This window comes from Elephas maximus, chromosome 5, assembly GCF_024166365.1.
Source record: "Elephas maximus indicus isolate mEleMax1 chromosome 5, mEleMax1 primary haplotype, whole genome shotgun sequence".
Taxonomy (NCBI): Eukaryota; Metazoa; Chordata; class Mammalia; order Proboscidea; family Elephantidae; genus Elephas; species Elephas maximus.
Genome location: NC_064823.1, coordinates 108,098,723 through 108,117,679, shown reverse-complemented (window position 1 = coordinate 108,117,679; position 18,957 = coordinate 108,098,723). Strand labels below are relative to the sequence as shown.

Sequence of the window (18,957 nt, the reverse complement as noted above, 5' to 3'; positions counted from 1 at the left end):
CTCCATTTCATTCCCTCTCTCTTTCTCTCTCTCCTTTCTCATTCTTCTCTTGCAAAACTATAGTTGGCAAAACAATGACCACCCCCCCCCCAAAGATGTCCTCATCCTAATCCTTGGAACCTGTGAATGTCACCTTACATGACAAAAGAGACTTTGTAGATGTGATTAAACTAAGGATTTTGAGATGAGGAGATTATATAGGATTATTGGGATTATCCAGGTACGCCCAATGTAATCACCAAACCAAAAAACCAAACCCAGTGCTGTCCAGTCAATTCCGACTCATAGAGACCCTATCGGACAGAGTAGAACTGCCCCATAGAGTTTCCAAGGAGCACCTGGTGGATTCAAACTGCTGATCTTTTGGTTAGTAGCCATAGCACTAAACTACTACGCCACCAGAGTTTCCAATGCAATCACAAGGGTCTTTATAAGAGGGAGGCAGGAATGCCAGAGTCAGAGAAGATGTGATGATGAAAGCAGAGGCAGAAACAGAGATATGTGGTGATGCTATGATGCTGGCTTTGAAGATGGAGAAAGGAGACCATGAGTCAAGGAATGCAGGCAGCCTCTACAAACTGGAAAAGGCAAGGAAACAGATTCTTTGCTAAAGCCTCCAAAATGAACATAGCCCTTCCGACAACTTAAGCTCCACAAGACCCATTTCAGACTTCTGACCTCCAGAGCTGTTAAGATGATAAATTTGTCTTGTTTTAAGCTACTACACTTGTGATAATTTGTTATAGCAGCAATAAGAAACAAATACAGTCCCAAACACAAATGTATACTGTATTTTTCACATGTAAATGATATTTTTTTTTTTTTTTTTTAAAAAAATGATATGCCCATATATATAACTCTAAGAAATGACAAAATTAAGTAAAACAGTTCTGGCATGGTGCACACATTATTTGTGGGGAAAAAAATATGGTAGATAGTAAAATATAAAGAGTATAGGAAAGCGATTTGTGTGGAGGGGGCTCTTCCAGGGCCTTTTCTCCTATTCCTCACCTGCCCCTCCAGGTGTGGCTCTCGTCTTGACCCTGGCTCTGCACCAGCACCTGTCAGTATCTTCTTACATCTGACTCCAGGCCTCCTTCTCTTAGACAAAGCCCATCATACTGGGTGAAACTTGCAAGGAGGGTCAGAGAGATTCCCCTAACTCCTTCTCCTCTGGTCTTGCCTTCTTCCGGGGAATCAGAGAAGTGGGGAATCCTAGTTTGCTGTTCTTGTTAGCTGCTATCCAGTCAGTCTCCAGTTCATGGCAACATCATGCACAACACAATGAAGTGCTGCTGGGTCCTAAGCGATCCCCATGATCCGCTGCGGACAGAACTGTTGTGATCCATAGAGTTTTCATTGGCTGATTTTCAGAAGTAGATTGCCAGGCCTTTCTTCCTAGTATGCCTTAGTCTGGAAGTTCCACTGAAACCTGTTCAGAATTATAGCCACACACAAGCTTCCACTGACACATGGGTGGTGGCTGTGCATGAGGTTCACTGGCTGGAATTTGAACCTGGGTCTCCCACATGGAAGATTAGAATTCTACCTACCACTGAACCACCAGTGTCCCCTCATTCTAGTTGAAACACCAATGATAACAGAGTTGGCTGCAACTAACAAAGCTGAGTTAGATACATTTGGCTCAACATTTTGGGGAGAAAAATGAGTTCAACATAATTAGTATGGAAAACATGTGCTATGCGTCACACTCAGGCCACTGCTTTTGATGCCAAGTTCCATGTTACTGAATTCCTGCATGCCCCCAAAGACAAAGACTCAGATTCATGACGTAAGGTATGTGACCTTTAACAAAAAATACCTGTGCCTGCCTCCTGTCCTTGTCACCACAGGAACCAAGATAAATACCAGCTTCCACATTTCCTCTTACAAAGTAACTATAATCATGTCAGCAACTTGGCATTATTGTTCCTTTTATTAAGTACCTTAACTGTTCTAAGAGAGTACATCATGTGGAACAAGACACAGTGCCACTCCTAAGTCATCCACACAAAGAATGTCCAAGAACATGACAATGTAAGTGGACAAAATAAGATGCAGACAAGTGGAGCAGGAGATGATGACCATCAGCAGAGACAATCATGCCCTTGTCATGGATTCAATTATGTCCACCCCAAAATGTGTGTATTAACTTGGTTAGGCCATGATTCCCAGTAATCTGTGGTTGTCCTCTATTTTGTGGTTGTAATTTTATGTTAAAGAGGATTAGGGTGGGATTGTAACACCCTTACCAGGTCACATCCCTGATCCAATACGAAGGGGGTTTCCCTGGGGTGTGGCCTGCACCACCTTTTCTCTCTCAAGAGATAAAAGGAAAGGGAAGTAAGCAGAGAGTTGAGTACCTCATACCACCAAGAAAGCAGCACCGAGAGCAAAGCGTGTCCTTTGGACCTGAGATTCCTGCGCTGAGATGCTCCCAGACCAAGGGAAGGCTGATGGCAAGGACCTTGTTCCAGAGCTGACAGAGAGAGAAAGGCTTCCCCTGGAGCCAGCACCCTGAATTTGGACTTCTATCCTACTGGACTGTGAGAGAATAAACTTCTCTTTGTTAAAGCCATCCACTTGTGGTATTTCTGTTATAGCAGCACTAGATGACTAAGACACCATAATTCTGTGAATATGGGTATCTTGGCAGGAAAGTTAGCAGAACGAGTCACCTGGGGGAAAAAATACTCTCCTTCTCAACTTCTCCTTTTAAAACTTACTTGAAAACACCTTACACCTTCACAAGAAACGGCGGTACTGTTAGCTGCATTCAAGTTGGTTCTGACTCAACTCAGGGTGATCCTTACATCCAATAGAACAAAACATTGCCTGTTTCTGCGCTCTTCTCACAATTGTTGGTATATTTGAGGCCCTTATTTTGCATATTACATCAATCCATCTCACGGAGGTTTCCCTTGTTTTTGCTGACCCTCTACTTTACCATGCATAATGTCCTTTTCTCCTTTTAAAACTTACTTGAGAGCACCGCACGCCTTCACAAAGAATGGCGAGGCATTTTCAACTCCCATACAGACGAAATTCTAATAATCGTGAGTCAGTAGGGAGAAATTTTTTCTTAAGTGAAAAAACAAGCCATGTTCACTAGGGTATCTTTATGGGGATCATAAAGATTCGTGACCTAAGCTGTTTATCTGATCTTTCCAATGTTTTTCACATTTCAAAACACACACATAGCAGCAACTAGGGCTGGTGGTTGCACAACATGATTAATGCGATTGATATCACTAAATGGTATTCCTAAAAAATGTAAAATTGTGTTATATATATTTTTACAGAAACAACAACAAAAATAGAGCAGGTGCTGATACTGCTTATGTACAACCAAATACCTCATGGGATTTGTTTTCTTGTTTGGAGGCTTAGGGTCATGGTTTCATGGGACAGCCCAGTGGCCTAATGCTGTTTTTAGTGCTTCTGTTCTACTTCCTAGTTCACTGCGGAGTGCCTGGGGTCTTAAAAGCTTGCAAGTTCTTATCATTGGTCTCTAATCCCCTAGACCAGCAGAGGAAAAAGGAAATCAGGAATTGGAGGCAGAAATGGAATGTGTGTCTAATTGCCTCCATGAGGCCTCCTTTGTCATTAGACTGGAAGAACTGGTGCCTGGTACTGGCTACCATTACTGATTGTTTTGATCAAAGATTGTATAGAAGAATGCTGATCAAAAGGGGAGGAAATATGGAACAGAATTTCAAATTCTCAATGGAATCCAGACTTTCTGGGGAGCCATTAGGCTGGATAAACCCCCAAAACTATTGCCCTGAAATAATCTTTAAACCTTAAGCCAAAACTATCCCCTGAAGTCCTTTTTAAACCAAACAATAATTTAATTAGTAAAGAATGTCTGCCTTGAGCACTGTGCACTCTTAAAGAATTATCTTTAGGTGATCAAAATGACAACAGCAACTCAAAAGGTTAGATGAGAAGCTCAGGGGGACAGTGAGTTTATGTCAATGCAGAGGAATAATTTGGAAAAGGATAGCAAGAACGGTCGCACAATTTAAAGAATATAATCAATGTCATTGAATTGTAAATGTAGAAAATGTTGAAGTGGTATCAATTTTGCTGTGTATATTTTCACCAAATAAATTATTAAAATAAATATATAAAAATGAAACAACACACACACATAACACTGCCTGTCATCTGCTGCTTCTTCACACTGAACCAGCGCCACTAAAACCGAAAACGTTTCTTACTTCAAATTAATTTTTTCATTGGTTACAAAGAAAAAGAGAATCAGGCATCTTGTGGTGCACCCAGGGCATCTGAGGTCAGCTACACCCATGGGAGACCAGGCGAATTCCAGCTGCCCCCAGGAGGGCTGGGGTTTCTCAGGGCTGGTTTAGAAGCGGGACTTACCTCGTTTGAAAGTGATGCTCGAGGTCACATCGCTGCAAGACCTCGGAGCAGTGCTCCACGAAAGGGCAAGTCACCATCAGCTTGTTGAGGAGCTTGTTGACCAGGATGCTGGACTTCTTGCAGTGCTGCAGAACCACACGCTTGCGATCCACAGGGCAGAAGTCCTTCTCCACCAGGAAGTTGGTGAGGCAGAGTGTGCAGTAGGTGTGTCCACAGGGAGTGTCCAGGGGGTCCAGCAATGCTTGCAGGCAGATGTGGCAAATGAGGTCATCATCCACATCTTCCTTGTAGGCGTAGACATGGTTTTCCTCAGAGGAGTGGACCTGGCCGCACACCACACACAGGGGTTCATGGCTGGGGTCCGCGTCATTGGCAGAGTCTGGCTGGTTCATGGTTGACTGGGAGACAATATGGCAGGACACCCAGCAAAGTAATCGTTCCTTGGGAGCAAATCAATATCTTCTAGGAGCCATCCACAAACCTAAAAGAGAATAAGATGCTCATCTTTTTGTTTTCAAAACAAACTGAAGGCCTAGGCTTGTAGTGGACATGAGGCAGGGCTGCCTAGTGAACAGGGGACTGAGCTAGGATTCAGAAAGCCAGGATTTAGTGCCCACCCTGGCAAGGAGTGACATGATTATGGGCGAGTGACTGCCTTGTTATGGACTCGGAAGACTCCAGTCAATTGTCCTGACTAGATTAAGAATCCCGCCTGCCCCACCTCCAACTCCACTTTCTTCTTTTTTGAAAGTAAATGAAAAAAGCTTCCTCAAGAATATAAAGATACATGTATAACCTAACAGAAAACTAGCCACATTTGAAAATAGCATGGCAGTCATAAATTGCATTACATCTTTTTTCTTTTCCAAATAAAGTTTGAGGTTGTTTGCACAAACATAGCCTTATCTTGGAAAGAAAATACACTGAGTTCAAACTTTCATTGAGTCAGCTTTGTGTTTACATTTCTGTGCTACACTAATATGCCTGAAAGAACACTCTGGTCAAGAGGTTGAAGTGAAATGCCCCAAATATGAAAACAGTCAGAAATCATAGAATTTTATTTAGTATCAAAAGGGACAACAGAAGGTTAAGGTAGAGGGTGCAAGAGGGGGTGAACTTGTTTCCAGTCAAGTTTCATGGAAACCTACACAGCTGGTATTTATCCACAAGACAGATAGAAGGTTCTGGAACCACAGAGGAAGTCCTTTCAGTGGCATCAGAAGCAGTTGAAAAATAAACATGAAAATAGAAACGGGCCACCCAAAAGATCATCAACTATACAGAAGAAAAGTTTACATATTATGAACTAAACCTTTAGATGTTTTAAAGTTTCTCTTTCAGAGTTTCTTCTTATACTCCCACATGTTTTGGTCTTTCCCATTCTTGGTCACTGTGTTGTAGTGGAAAACACTGTAGTAGGAATGCCAGATGTAGCTCTGGTTGTTCCGCTGAAAAAAACAACTTCATATTTCTGGGCCATTCCCTTAACAGTGAAATGGGGGAGTTGGTCCAGGTTTTTGGTTTTCAGATGGTGTTCAGGTGGGTGTCAGGTGTCTCAAGGCCTTCCAGGGGAGTGGGGGTGGGAAAAGGGAAGGGAGGACCTCTGCCCATGTCTCCACCCCACCCAGCCCCAGGTCGGCTTTTTATTCCTTTGACACACCAGGCTCCTCATAGCATTCTGTTCAAAGAACACTTAAGGAGCCCTTGTGGCACAACAGTTAAATGCCTGGCTGCTAACTGAAACGCTGGCGGTTTGAACACACCCAGGGGCTGTGCAGGAAAAAGTCCTGGTGATCCGTTCCCGTAAAGATTGTTGTTATGTGCTGTCAGGTCAATTTCGACTCACAGCAACCCTATATAACAGAGTACAACTGCCCCATACAGTTTCCCAGGCTGTGATCTTTACAAGAGCCAGGTCTTTTCTCCCTCAGAGCCACTGAGAGGGTTTGAATCACCAATTTTTTAGTTAGCAGCTGAGTACACGTGTCTGTCAGTTTGTTGTACTGCGGGGAGCTTGTGTGTTGCTGTGATGCTGGAAGCTATGCAGCCGGTATTCAGATACCAGCAGGGTCACCCAAGGAGGAGGTTTCAGCTGAGCTTCCAGACTAAGACAGACTAGGAAGAAGGACCCAGCAGTCTACTTCTGAAATGCATTAGCCAGTGAAAGCCTTATGAATAGCAGCGGAACATCGTCCGATATAGTGCTGGAAGATGAGCCCCTGGGTTGGAAGGCACTCAAAAGACGACTGGGGAAGAGCTGCCTCCTCAAAGTAGAGTCGACCTTAACGACATGGTTGGAGTAAAGCTTTCAGGACCTTCTTTTGCTGATGTAGCACGACTCAAAATGAGAAGAAACAGCTGCAAACATCCATTAATAACTGGAACCTGGAATGTACGAAGTATGAATCTAGGAAAATTGGAAATTGTCAAAAATGATATGGAATGCATAAACATCGATATCCTAGGCATTAGTGAGCTGAAATGGACTGGTATTGGCCATTTTGAATCGGACAATCATATAGTCTACTATGCTGGGAATGACAACTCGAAGAGGAATGGTGCTGCATTCATCGTCAAAAAGAACGTTTCAAGATCTATCCTGAAGTACAACGCTGTCAGTGATAGGATAATATCCATACGCCTACAAGGAAGACCAGTTACTATGACTATTATTCAAATTTATGCATCAACAATTAGGGCCAAAGATGAAGAAATAGAAGATTTTTATCAGCTGCTGCAGTCTGAAATTGATCAAACATACAAACAAGATGCATTGGTAATTACTGGCGATTGGAATGCAAAAGTTGGAAACAAAGAACAAGGACCAGTAGTTGGAAAATATGGCCTTGGTGACAGAAACAATGCTGGAGATCGAATGATAGAATTTTGCAAGACCAACGACTTCTTCACTGCAAATACCTTTTTTCACCAACATAAACGGCGACTATACATACACATGGACCTCACCAGATGGAACATACAGAAATCAAATTGACTACATCTGTGGAAAGAGACAAAGGAAAAGCTCAATATCATCAGTCAGAACAAGGCCAGGGCCTGACTGTGGAACAGACCATCAATTGCTCACATGCAAGTTCAAGCTGAAACTGAAGAAAATCAGAGCAATTCCACGAGAGCCAAACTATGACCTTGAGTATATCCCACCTGAATTTAAAGACCATCTCAAGATTAGATTTGACGCATTGAAAACTAATGACTGAAGACCAGACGAGTTGTGGAATGACATCAAGGACATCATCCATGAAGAAAGCAAGAGGTCACTGAAAAGACAGGAAAGAAAGAAAAGACCAAAATGGATGTCAGAGGAGACTCTGAAACTTGCTCTTGAGCATCGAGCAGCTAAAGCAAAAGGAAGAATTGATGAAGTGAAAGAACTGAACAGAAGATTTCAAAGGGCCTCTCGAAAAGACAACGTAAAGTATTATAATGACATGTGCAAAGAGCTGGAGACGGAAAACCAAAAGGGAAGAACACGCTTGGCATTTCTCAAGCTGAAAGAATTGAAGAAAAAATTCAAGCCTCGAGTTGCAATAGTGAAGGATTCCATGGGGAAAATATTAAACGACACAGGAAGCATCAAAAGAAGATGGAAGGAATATACAGAGTCATTATACCAAAAAGAATTAGTCTACATTCAACCATTTCAAGAGGTGGCATGTGATCAGGAACTGATGGTACTGAAGGAACAAGTCCAAGCTGCTCTGAAGGCACTGGCGAAAAATGAGGCTCCAGGAATTGATGGAATATCAATTGAGATGTTTCAAGAAACAGATGCAGCGGTGGAGGTGCTCACTCATCTATGCCAAGAAATATGGAAGACAGCTTCCTGGCCAACTGACTAGAAGAGATCCATATTTATGCCTATTCCCAAGAAAGGTGATCCAACTGCATGTGGACATTATAGAACAATATCATTAATATCACATGCAAGCAAAATTTTGCTGAAGATCATTCAAAAATGGCTGCTGCTGTATATCCACAGGGAACTACCAGAAATTCAGGCTGGATTCAGAAGAGGATGTGGAACCAGGGATATCATTGCTGATGTCAGATGGATCCTGGCTGAAAGCAGAGAATACCAGAAGGATGTTTACCTGTGTTTTATTGACTATGCAAAGGCATTCGACTGTGTGGATCATAACAAACTATAGATAACACTGCGAAGAATGGGAATTCCAGAACACTTAATTGTGCTCATGAGGAACCTTTACATACATCAAGAGGCAGTTGTTTGGACAGAACAAGGGGATATTGATTGGTTTAAAGTCAGGAAAGGTGTGCATCAGGGTTGTATCCTTTCACCATACCTATTCAAAAAAAAAAAAAATTTTTTTTTTTTTTATTCAATCTGTATGCTGAGCAAATAATATGAAAAGCTGGACTATATGAAGAACAGGGCATCAGGGTTGGAGGAAGGCTCGTTAACAACCTGCGTTATGCAGATGACACGACCTTGCTTGCTGAAAGTGAAGAGGGCTTGAAGCACTTACTGATGAAGATCAAAGACCACAGCCTTCAGTATGGATGACACCTCAATATAAAGAAAACAAAAATCCTCACAACTGGACCAATGAGCAACATCATGATAAACGGAGAAAAGATTGAAGTTCTCAAGGATTTCATTTTACTTGGATCCACAATCAACAGCCATGGAAGCAGCAGTCAAGAAATCAAAAGACGCATTGCATTGGGCAAATCTGCTGCAAAGGACCTCTTCAAAGTGTTGAAGAGCAAAGATGTCACCTCGAAGACTAAGGTGCACCTGACCCAAGCCATGGTATTTTCAATCGCATCATATGCATGTGAAAGCTGGACAATGAATAAGGAAGACCGAAGAAGAATTGACGCCTTTGAATTGTGGTGTTGGCGAAGAATATTGAATGAATATACCATGCAGTGCCAAAAGAACAAACAAATCTGTCTTGGAAGAAGTGTGGCCAGAATGTTCCTTATAGGCAAGGATGGCGAGACAGTGTCTTACATACTTTGGACATGTTGTCAGGAGGGATCAGTTCCTGGAGAAGGGCATCATTTTTGGCAGAGTACAGGGTCAGCGGAAAAGAGGAAGACCCTCAACGAGGTGGATTGACACAGTGGCTGCAACAATGAGCTCAAGCATAACAACGATTGTAAGGATGGCGCAGGACCCGGCAGTGTTCCGTTCTGTTGTGCACAGGGTCGCTATGAGTCGGAACCGACTCGACGGCACCTAACAACAGCAACAACGGCTCAGTGCTCAGGCACTGCACCAGCAGGGCTCCTCCCTGTAAAGATTACAGTCTGGAAACCCCTATGAGGCAGTTCTACTCTGTTACATGGTGTTGCGATGAGTCAGAGTTGACGTGAAGGCCCCGAACAACAACAAAGAACACTGGCTTAAGAAAAACAATTGCAAACGACCAGACTAGATACTGTAAAGTGCCTTTCAGAAAGAGTTCTATGTATGATTCTTTGTTAATAAAGTTTTCTTGGGGTTTTTGTGGTAGTTGAAAAAGCCTTTTTTCTCAGCTTTCTGACAGATTTTGAGCATTTAGCACGTGCCAGCACTGTGCTAGGGGCTTTATGCATATTGTTATTTAAATGCTCCCATAGTCTTAAGAGGTAGAACTATTCATCCTCCCATTTAAGAGCCGAAGAAACAGAGCTGTGGAGCATTAAATAACTTGTCATACCACCAGTTGCCACTGAGTCAATCCCAATTTATGGTGGCCCCATGCGTGTCAGAGCAGAACTGTGCTCTATTGGGCTATCTTCTTTTATATTTTATATTTTATTTTATTTTTTGTTGTTGAAAATGTACACTGCAGAACAAACGCCAGCTCAACAATTTCCACGTGCACAATTCAGTGACACTGATTACATTCCTCAAGTTGTGCTACCGTGCTCATCCTCCTTTTCTGAACTTTTTCTGCTCCCCAGGGTTTTCAAATCATAGGATTTTTGGAAGTAGATTGCCAGGCCTTTCTTCTGACTGGAATCTCCAGTCTTTTTGTCAGCAGCTGATAACCATATATAACACCCAGGGACCCCGAATCACTTGTCAATTACACAGAAAAGAAACAAACCCCCCCGGGCTCTCTGCTCCTAAACATCTCACCACTTTTTCTTGGTTACGACCAGATAGAACTCTGATGATGTAACTAATCAAATAGAAAGTTTTTAATCTCTTTAGGTACCATGGCAAGGAGGTATTCCCCAAATCTCTGAATAAAAAGATTCTTTGGCTTTGCTCAGCGTGGCAATGCCTGAGACAGAATGAATGAATGGAATGGGTTAAGAAAATGGCATTCTGTAGCTCCAACTCCATTCTTTTCTTTTTCTCTTTGCTTTTTTTTTTTTTTCTGAGAGCAATTTGAACTCCCTGGCACTTTCCCATGAGGGTAAATCAGGTTCTTAATATAATATTAATGTAAACACTGCAGCGTATATTTTCTGACTTTGCTTTAAACTAAATAAAGCCTATATGAACAGAAACAGATTATGAGAGATTTGACTAAACAAGCGGTGTCGACTCTGAAGAAAGAACGAGGTAGACTTTTGAAACTTGATTAGTATCATTTACCTGACTTTAATTATTTTCAGTTTGCAACTTATAAACATGTATGAGGTTTTTAGGCATATATGTGCATTGCTGCTGAATTGAGAAGAAATTAGTAAAAATCATTAAGACTTAAAAGGTAAACTATTGTCTCCCTCAAAGAGTAAGAGGGTGGGCCTGTCAGCTTTGAGTCCCTTAAATTTACACAATGCACGGGCCCTCAGCACTGGCTGAGGTAAGCTCTGATACAGCTTTTTGCAGTTCGGAGTGAGAAAGTATAGGGAAGTGGATTCCTTCCTGAGGTGTGTGTGCGTGGGTGGTTTAGAAACTTCACTGAAACAATCTTATTGTAATTTAGGAACCACCCTTTCTTCCTCCCTTCTGACTGGAGGTAGGACAGGAGCCTGAGGCAGCTTCTGTTATTAGTTGCTGAGTTGGCTCAGACTCTTGGTGACCCCATGTATACCAGAACAAAACATTGCCTGGTCCCGCTGTTCAAGACTGTTGGTATGCTCAAGTCCATTGTTGTGGCCACTGTGTGTTTTAAGCGCCTTCCAACCTAGGGGACTGATCTGCCAGCACTATATCAAGCAATATTCTGTTGTGATCCATAAGTTTTCATTGGCTAAGTTACACCTCAACATAAAGAAAACAAAAATCCTCCCAGTTGGACCAATAAGCAACATCATGATAAAGGGACAAAATATTGAAGTTGTCGAGAATTTCATTTTACTTGGATTCACAATCAACACCCATGAAAGCCGCGGTCAAGAAATCAAACGACATATTGCATCGGGCAAGTCTGCTGCAAAAGACCTCTTTAAACTGTTGAAAATCAAAGATGTCACCTTGAGGACTAAGGTGTGCCTGACCCAAGCGATGACGTTTTTAATTCCCTCACATGCATGTGAAATACAGACAATGAATAAGGAAGACAGAAGAACTGATACCTTTGAATTATGATGTTGGCAAAGACTACTGAATGTACCATGGACTGCCAGAAGAACGAACAAATCTATCTTGGAAGAAGTACAGCCAGAATACTCCTTAGAAGCAAGGATGGCGAGACCTTGTCTCACGTAATTAGGACATTTTCTCAGGAGAGCCCAGTCTCTGTAGAAGGACACCATGCTTGGTAACGTAGAGGGTCAGTGAAAAAGAAGAAGACCCTCAGTGAGATGGGTTGACACAGTGGCTGCAGCAATGGGCTCAAACATAGCAACTACAGTAAGGATGGCGCAGATCTGCATGGTGTTTCATTGTGTCGTACAGAGGGTCACGATGAGTTGGCACCTAACAAGTTTTGGAAGTAGGTCACTGGAGCTTTCTTCCTAGTCTCTCTTGGTCTGGAAGCTCTGCTGAATCCTGCTTACCATGGGTGGCCCTGTTGGAATTTTAAAAGCCGGTGGCATAGCTTGCAGCATCATGGCAACTTACAAGTCCCCGCAGTACAAAGAACTGACAGACGAGTGGTGGGAAACAGCTTTTACAGATTACAAAAAAAACAAACAAACCCAGTGCTGTCGAGTCGATTCCTACTCATAGGACCCTGGTGGCGTAGTGGTTAAGTGCTATGGCTGCTAACCAAAGGGTCAGCAGTTTGAATCAGCCAGGAGCTCCTTGGAAAATCTATGGGGCAGTTCTACTCTGTCCTATATACAGGGTCACCATGAGTCTTTTAGAGATATGTATAGTTAAAACCAAAGTTCCTGGGTGGTATAAAAGTTAACATGCTTGGATGCCAACTGGAAGGTTGGAGGTTTGAGTCCATTCCAGTTACCTCGATAGAAAGCCCCGGCGATCTAATTCCAAAAAATTAGACACTGAAAACTCTATGAAGCACAGTTCTACTCTGACACATGTGGGGTCACCAATAGTTTGAATGGGCTCAATGGCAGCTGTTTTTTTTTGGCGGGGGATAGTCAAAACCACCGATGCAGTGCTAAGAAGTGCCAAGAAAAAGCTCCATCTCTGTCTGTTCTCAAAGCCTGTTTCCTTTCCCACCAGTTTATGGTTTGGCCTGAAACAGGTACAGAAGCTCCTCTGCCTACTAACTTTCAGACTCTGAACTTCCACAGCTGACAACAAAGATACATACCAGAGCAAAATCAAGTCAATGCTGCCTGCAACCAAAAGGGTTATTAAGAAGTCACGTGTATACCATAACTGTGCACTAAATATAGAGACTTAAGAAGAGCCTTTAGAGTACAGCCTGTTTGGAAGTAGAAAAATTTCTGCATAAGGTGATCCACCAGAAAAATGGGGTCCTGGTGTACTACTTGAGCTCTGGCTATGCAGTGATTAAGTGGCCCCTTGGCTACTAACCGAAAGGTCAGCAGTTTGAGCCCACCACTCTTTCAGTGGGAGAAAGATGTGGCAGCTTGCTTCCATAGATTACAATCTATGCTTCCATAGACTGGAAACCCTATGGGGTCACTGTAGGGGAGCTATGAGTCGGAATCAGCTCCACGACAATGAGTTTAGCTTTATTTATTTATTTTGGTGTGCTATTGTCCTGCCAATTCTCCTTTATAAGCACATTGGTCTTACAGAAAATGGTTATCTGATGCAGTTGCCAGGATAAACCATATACTCTATTAGAACAGCAATAGATAAAAATATTATTTGTCAGTTGAGTCAATTCTGACTCACAGCAACCCTATAGGACAGAGTAGAACTCCCCCATAGGGTAACCAAGGCTGTAATCTTTACAAAAGCAGACTGCTACATCTTTCTCCCATGGAGTGGCTGGTGGGTTTAAACCGCCAAATTTTCGGTTAGCAGCTGAGTGCCCTAACCACTGCACCAGCAGGCTTCCTATTATTATTTGGCATGCTGCACCAATAATTGCACATTTTTCTCTTATTGAAAGGACAAGACTTGCCTCTGAAGCATCCCTTGAATGCTGCATGAGTCACAGTTTTCCAAAAATAGTGACTGGATTTCGTATTATTAAAAAGAACCCATCCTTACAGTCAAATTCCAGTGTGTCTTGCATTGGTGCTTTCATCTGGTGAAAGAAAGAACGTTGTAGCTATAAATTCTTTTAGGTGAAAGGGAGCCCTGAGAGGTGAACCTTAAATGAAACAGGCCTTTACTACTTTATAAAATAGATCGCTTTGCATTTGGTTAGCTCTAACAATTAGGAAAAAATAAGCCATCTATTAAGCAAAAATTTGATCACCCCTAGAACTCACCCACCCCCTCCATGGGTACTATTATTATCCTATGAGCTATTTTTTGTTGTTAGCTACTGTCAAGTTGGTCCGTGACTCATGGCAGCCCCACACACAACTGAACAAAATGCTGCCTGGTCCTGCACACAATTGCCACAAGGGGTTGCAGATCTGACCATTGTGACCCATAGGTTTTCATTTTCGTATTTTCAGAAGCAGATCACCAAGTCTTTCTTCCTAGTCCATCTTAGTCTGGAAACTCCACTGAAACCTGTTCAGCATCATAGCAACAAGCAAGCCTCCACTGACAGACAGGTGGTGGCCACACACAAGGTGCATTGGCCGGGAATTGAACCCGGGTATCCCGTGTGGAAGGTGAGAATTCTACCACTAAATCACCAATGTCCTAGGAACTATTTAGACTATGCCTAATTGCTCAAGGCCTTCAGTTATTTGAAGACAGACCACACGTCCTCCCCCAGGTTGAGCAGCCTTCAGGACAAGATGTCCCGGAGTCTACTAGCCTGACCCCTCTGTGCATTTCCCAACTTTTAAGCATTCTTCCTGCAATGTATAGGTAGCATGAAACCCAAAACTCCAAGACAGAGCAAAGTGGGAGTACCTGCTTCTCTGAATGATCACCAGACATCATAGGACAGCGTGGTGATTTTGGTAGCAATAGCTTGCATTGCTGTTACCAAGCAAGTGGGCTGAGCTTGTCCTGTGCACAACCTCTATGCACGCTTAGCCAAAGGCAGGCTACCATGTGAGCAATCACACCCTGTGAGGTGGAGTGAATTACTTAATATGACCCTTCTAGCCATAGTCTTAGTAACTCCCACCAAATGAGTGGATGGGTCTATGCAAATAAGGTGCTTGTGGCCCACAAAGGGGATTGGACAGCTTGCTAATAATGCAAATAAGGTGCATGGCACCTTTAGGGGGGATGGGACCATGCAAATAAGGTGTATGGAGTCCTATGAGGGGATTGGTCAGTTTCATCATCCTGCTAGGCTTAAAATAAGCCATCCCAGAGATGGAGGGGCTGGGGACCTGACTACCACAAAGAAAAAGAGACCAGAGCAGAGCGTATCCTTTGGACCTGGGATCCCTGCGCTAAGAATCTCCTAGGCCCAGGAGACAGAGAGAGAGAGCTGTAATACCGGAGATGGTGAGAGAAGCAGCAGCAGAGACACAGTGGCAGCACAGGCAGCAGAACCAGGAGACCGGCGGGAGATGGCGCAGTGAGCTTCCTGGCCTACTGAGAGCTGAGTGCCTTTGGGCAGGAGGCTTGCTGGTGGAGTAGGTGCTTCTGCACACTTATCGATGGAGCTAAAGAGCTTTTTAACACTTTCCCCGGCAGGGCAGAGGCCGGGCCAACCCAAGAGGCCTGCAGTAGGCACAACTGAGAAGAGGAGAAGAACCTAAATTGTAACCTGTTACTTTCCTAATAAAACTCATAGCTATGAGTTCTTTGTGGCCATTGCAATGAATTACTGAACCCAATAGAGAAGTAGAGGATGTCGTGGGAGATACTGTTGGTGTCAGAATTGCTAAAAAGGTCAGAGAGATGAGGTATGCCTGACCTCCGCCTCATAGGAATCAGCCTTGGGCTGTTGATCTTAATTTCCCTTCCCCCTCGTGAAATTAGAGGAGGTCAGATGCTTCCCCCCCGCCCACCATTTTTACACCCAGTTCTGAGAAAATCTATCTTCTGCCTTTTCAAAATACGTATCTGTGGAGCAAGAGACACTGACCTGATCTGGAGGAAGCTATCAGTAATTCTTGGCCACAGAGGGGAAAACGCCCAAGGGTAATAAAGTAGAAAAGCAGAGGGCTTTTAGAAGCAAAGACTATGGATACAATTCAGATAACGCAAAGATATTTTAATGGCATTGAACAAAAAACCAAACTTGGTTCAGTCAAGTCAATTCTGACTTATGGAGACCCCATGTGTTAGAGTAGAACTGCTCCATAGGATTTTCTTGGGTGTAATCTTTACATAGGCAGCTTGCCAGACCTTTCTTCCCTGGTGCTGCTGGGTGGGTTCAGACCACCAACCTTTAGATTAGTAGTTGAGCGCGATCCATTTGTGTCCCCCAAGGACTTTTAACGGCATTAGGTGGGCTTAAACAGACAGAAGAAGGTCCTCAGTGACTAAACAGTTCAGTATTAGAATCCACAGTGTACTTCATGATCCTTAAAATTAATAATATGCCAGGAATTTTTTTAAAAAAATTGTAATAGTATGGGCTGTCCCTTTTGGTTGGTAGCATTTCTTTATTTTGGTCAATCCTGTTCTACAATGTACTGACAATAATGAGTAACACAAGAAAAGAGATAGAGTTTCCATTAAAATAAATGGCAAACCAGAAACCTTTTTTTCCTCCTACAAATAACACAAATATTAACTTTCACTGAAATTCCCTAATAAATGAAAAAATTAAAATAGTGGCAGGCTCAGGGGAGCTGATGGCGGGGCAGTGGGAAAGACAAGAGCCCTGCAATTTCCGATGCTCCTTATCTTCCCACCCCCAAATTACTGGACACACACTGGAAAAGCAAAGTGTCTAAGGAGGTGACCTAGTCACCTTGGACCATTCTCCTCTTTATCCAGGAAAAGGGCACCTGGGAAGCCTTGCTTATAGAAAATTCCAGCTTTGCCTTTGCTAGGTATGTTCAGAAAGTCCACTGAATACTTCCCTTAGTAATAGATACATTTATCTCGCCAAAGCCGTGCTGAGCCATCTTGCAACCTGAAGAAAAGCGAAAAATGTGTACATGCTTTTATATGTTTATATGTTTTCCTAATGGTTATTTTTTCCCAGAACATTACAGTAGTTAAAAAAAAGTTGAAAATTTGGAAAAAAGGTATATTAAAACTGAGAACATCATTTTAAGTTCAAATATTTTATTTATACCCCAGACAGAATTCTACTTTCCTGGCTTTAATGGAAATGGGCTCATCAATAATAGTATTTTCAAAATCCACTTCTTCACTATATATTTTCAACTGAGGGAACTGCCTGGCATGTCTGACAATTTCTCTTGACCAAGGAATGATCTAAATAATTTTTAATTAACTTTTACTTACTGTTTCTGTCTTTAATTTTAAAAACTGCTTTTTTTACTTTATCGTGGACTTCTGCAACAAGTTCAATTTTTTAAAATATTATCTGATTACTAAGATTCTTGGTGCCCCCTCAAATTTTGTACCCAAAGGGTATTATTATTTTCAGAAACCCAGTTAGAGAGAGTGGGGTGTCAATAAAGAGGTTTGGATCCAGCTCTGCCGCTAGCCACCTTTGTGGGCCTAAGTCCATTCCCTACAGCTAAGTCAGGGGTTCCTGGTTATGGTGCAATGGTAAAACCAGAGAATTACAAACTCTTCATAGATGCGTCACTAAACTTTAACCAAGATCTAAACTGACGTTGCTACAGCTGATAATTATACTTGATAGAGACGCCAGAGGAGCAGCTTGCTGAATGGTTTATGGGGCAAGAGGGACAACCTCCTTCAGATAAGACGTAAGAAGTATAATCCAAAGCCAGGTCCCAAAAAGGATCACAAATGATTGGTTCCTGTGAGAGCTTTGTCTAATGAGTGTATAAGAGAGCCCAATGACTTGCTAAACAGTTCTCCCCAGGAAGGACACCTTGCCCTGCGTGACATTGTGACATTTCTAAGCAGCGTGAGGCTCTGCTGTTCTGTAGTTGAGTTTGCCTCTTGCTTTTTGCTGACTTCCTTAGCGTTGTTCAGAATCTTTTAATCCCTTCAGCTAATTCTAACGTTTTACAGTGTGTCTTAAACACATTCATACCTAAAGGCTAAGAATCAAATCAGATGATTGCCAAGGTAACGTTTAGCTTCAAAAATCTGAGCTTAAGATTTTTTGTTTATAATACTTTAAAATTTGGATGAAGCTACACAGGACAGAACGGTTGCTGGGTGGTTTCAAACTGGACCCTGAGGCCACACTTCAGTGCAGAGATTGCAATCCCAGTCAGGAATGCCATCCTGGACCGTGAAGACCAGAAACACGCCAATGGAGGAGCCGAATGGACCAGCAGCAGTAAAGTCTACACACTGGTGGCCTCGTCTCTCTTTCTAAAATAATTCACTACCAGCGCCTTAGCCCTGGCTGTCACTCTAAGTTAGAATATTGGAAAGAAAAACAATTGACAAAGTTAGAGCAAAGTCTAATGTCCTCCACGAAACAAAGTAAGTTTACAACATTTTAAAATTTAGATAAATTTAGTGAGATTCAGAGGTATCCTGAATGGGCTCTCATTTTTTATAAATATCAGTTGTGAACCGACATACACAGGAGGATGCACAAATGCTCTGTGGGGTACTCCTAAGCTTATAGATTCACACGTAATGGGAAGGAATTAGGTGCTTTGGTGACTTAAACAAAAATTATTGCTGGTTGCCACTGAGTCAATGCAGAATCATGGCGACCCCATGTGTGTCAGGGTAGAACTGCTTCACAGGGTTTTCCAGGATGTGATTTTTGGAAGTAGATCATCAGGCTTGTCTTCTGAGGCACCTCTGGATGGGTTCAAATGGCCAGCCTTTCAGCTAGCAGTCCAACACTTAACCATTTGCCCTACCCATGATTCCTAGACAAAAAGTCACACATCATATTATAAATCTGTACTAAAGTCCCGGACCCCATACCTGTGGGTATGAGCCTGTTTGGAATACCCAGGTAGGGTGGGCCCTAAACCTAATAGTTTCTGAGCTATAAAAAAAACAGTAGAAAAGACACGGAGCCACACACAGTGAGCAAGACAGATGCCAAGGAGTGCCAAAGTTCACCGGCAGAAACCAGA

At 42.7% G+C, this 18,957-nt stretch overlaps 1 protein-coding gene across 4 annotated transcripts in view; it reads right to left on the bottom strand.

Moving 5' to 3' along the window:
* LNX1 (ligand of numb-protein X 1) overlaps positions 1-18,957 on the bottom strand; it is a 241,715-nt gene that overhangs the window by 123,028 nt on the left and 99,730 nt on the right. For all 4 annotated transcript variants that reach the window (XM_049886899.1, XM_049886898.1, XM_049886897.1 and 1 more), the window contains one exon: positions 4,387-4,867. In XM_049886899.1, the coding sequence (XP_049742856.1) occupies positions 4,387-4,778 (392 nt within the window). In that variant the 5' untranslated portion in view covers positions 4,779-4,867. The remainder of the gene's footprint in view (positions 1-4,386; positions 4,868-18,957) is intronic.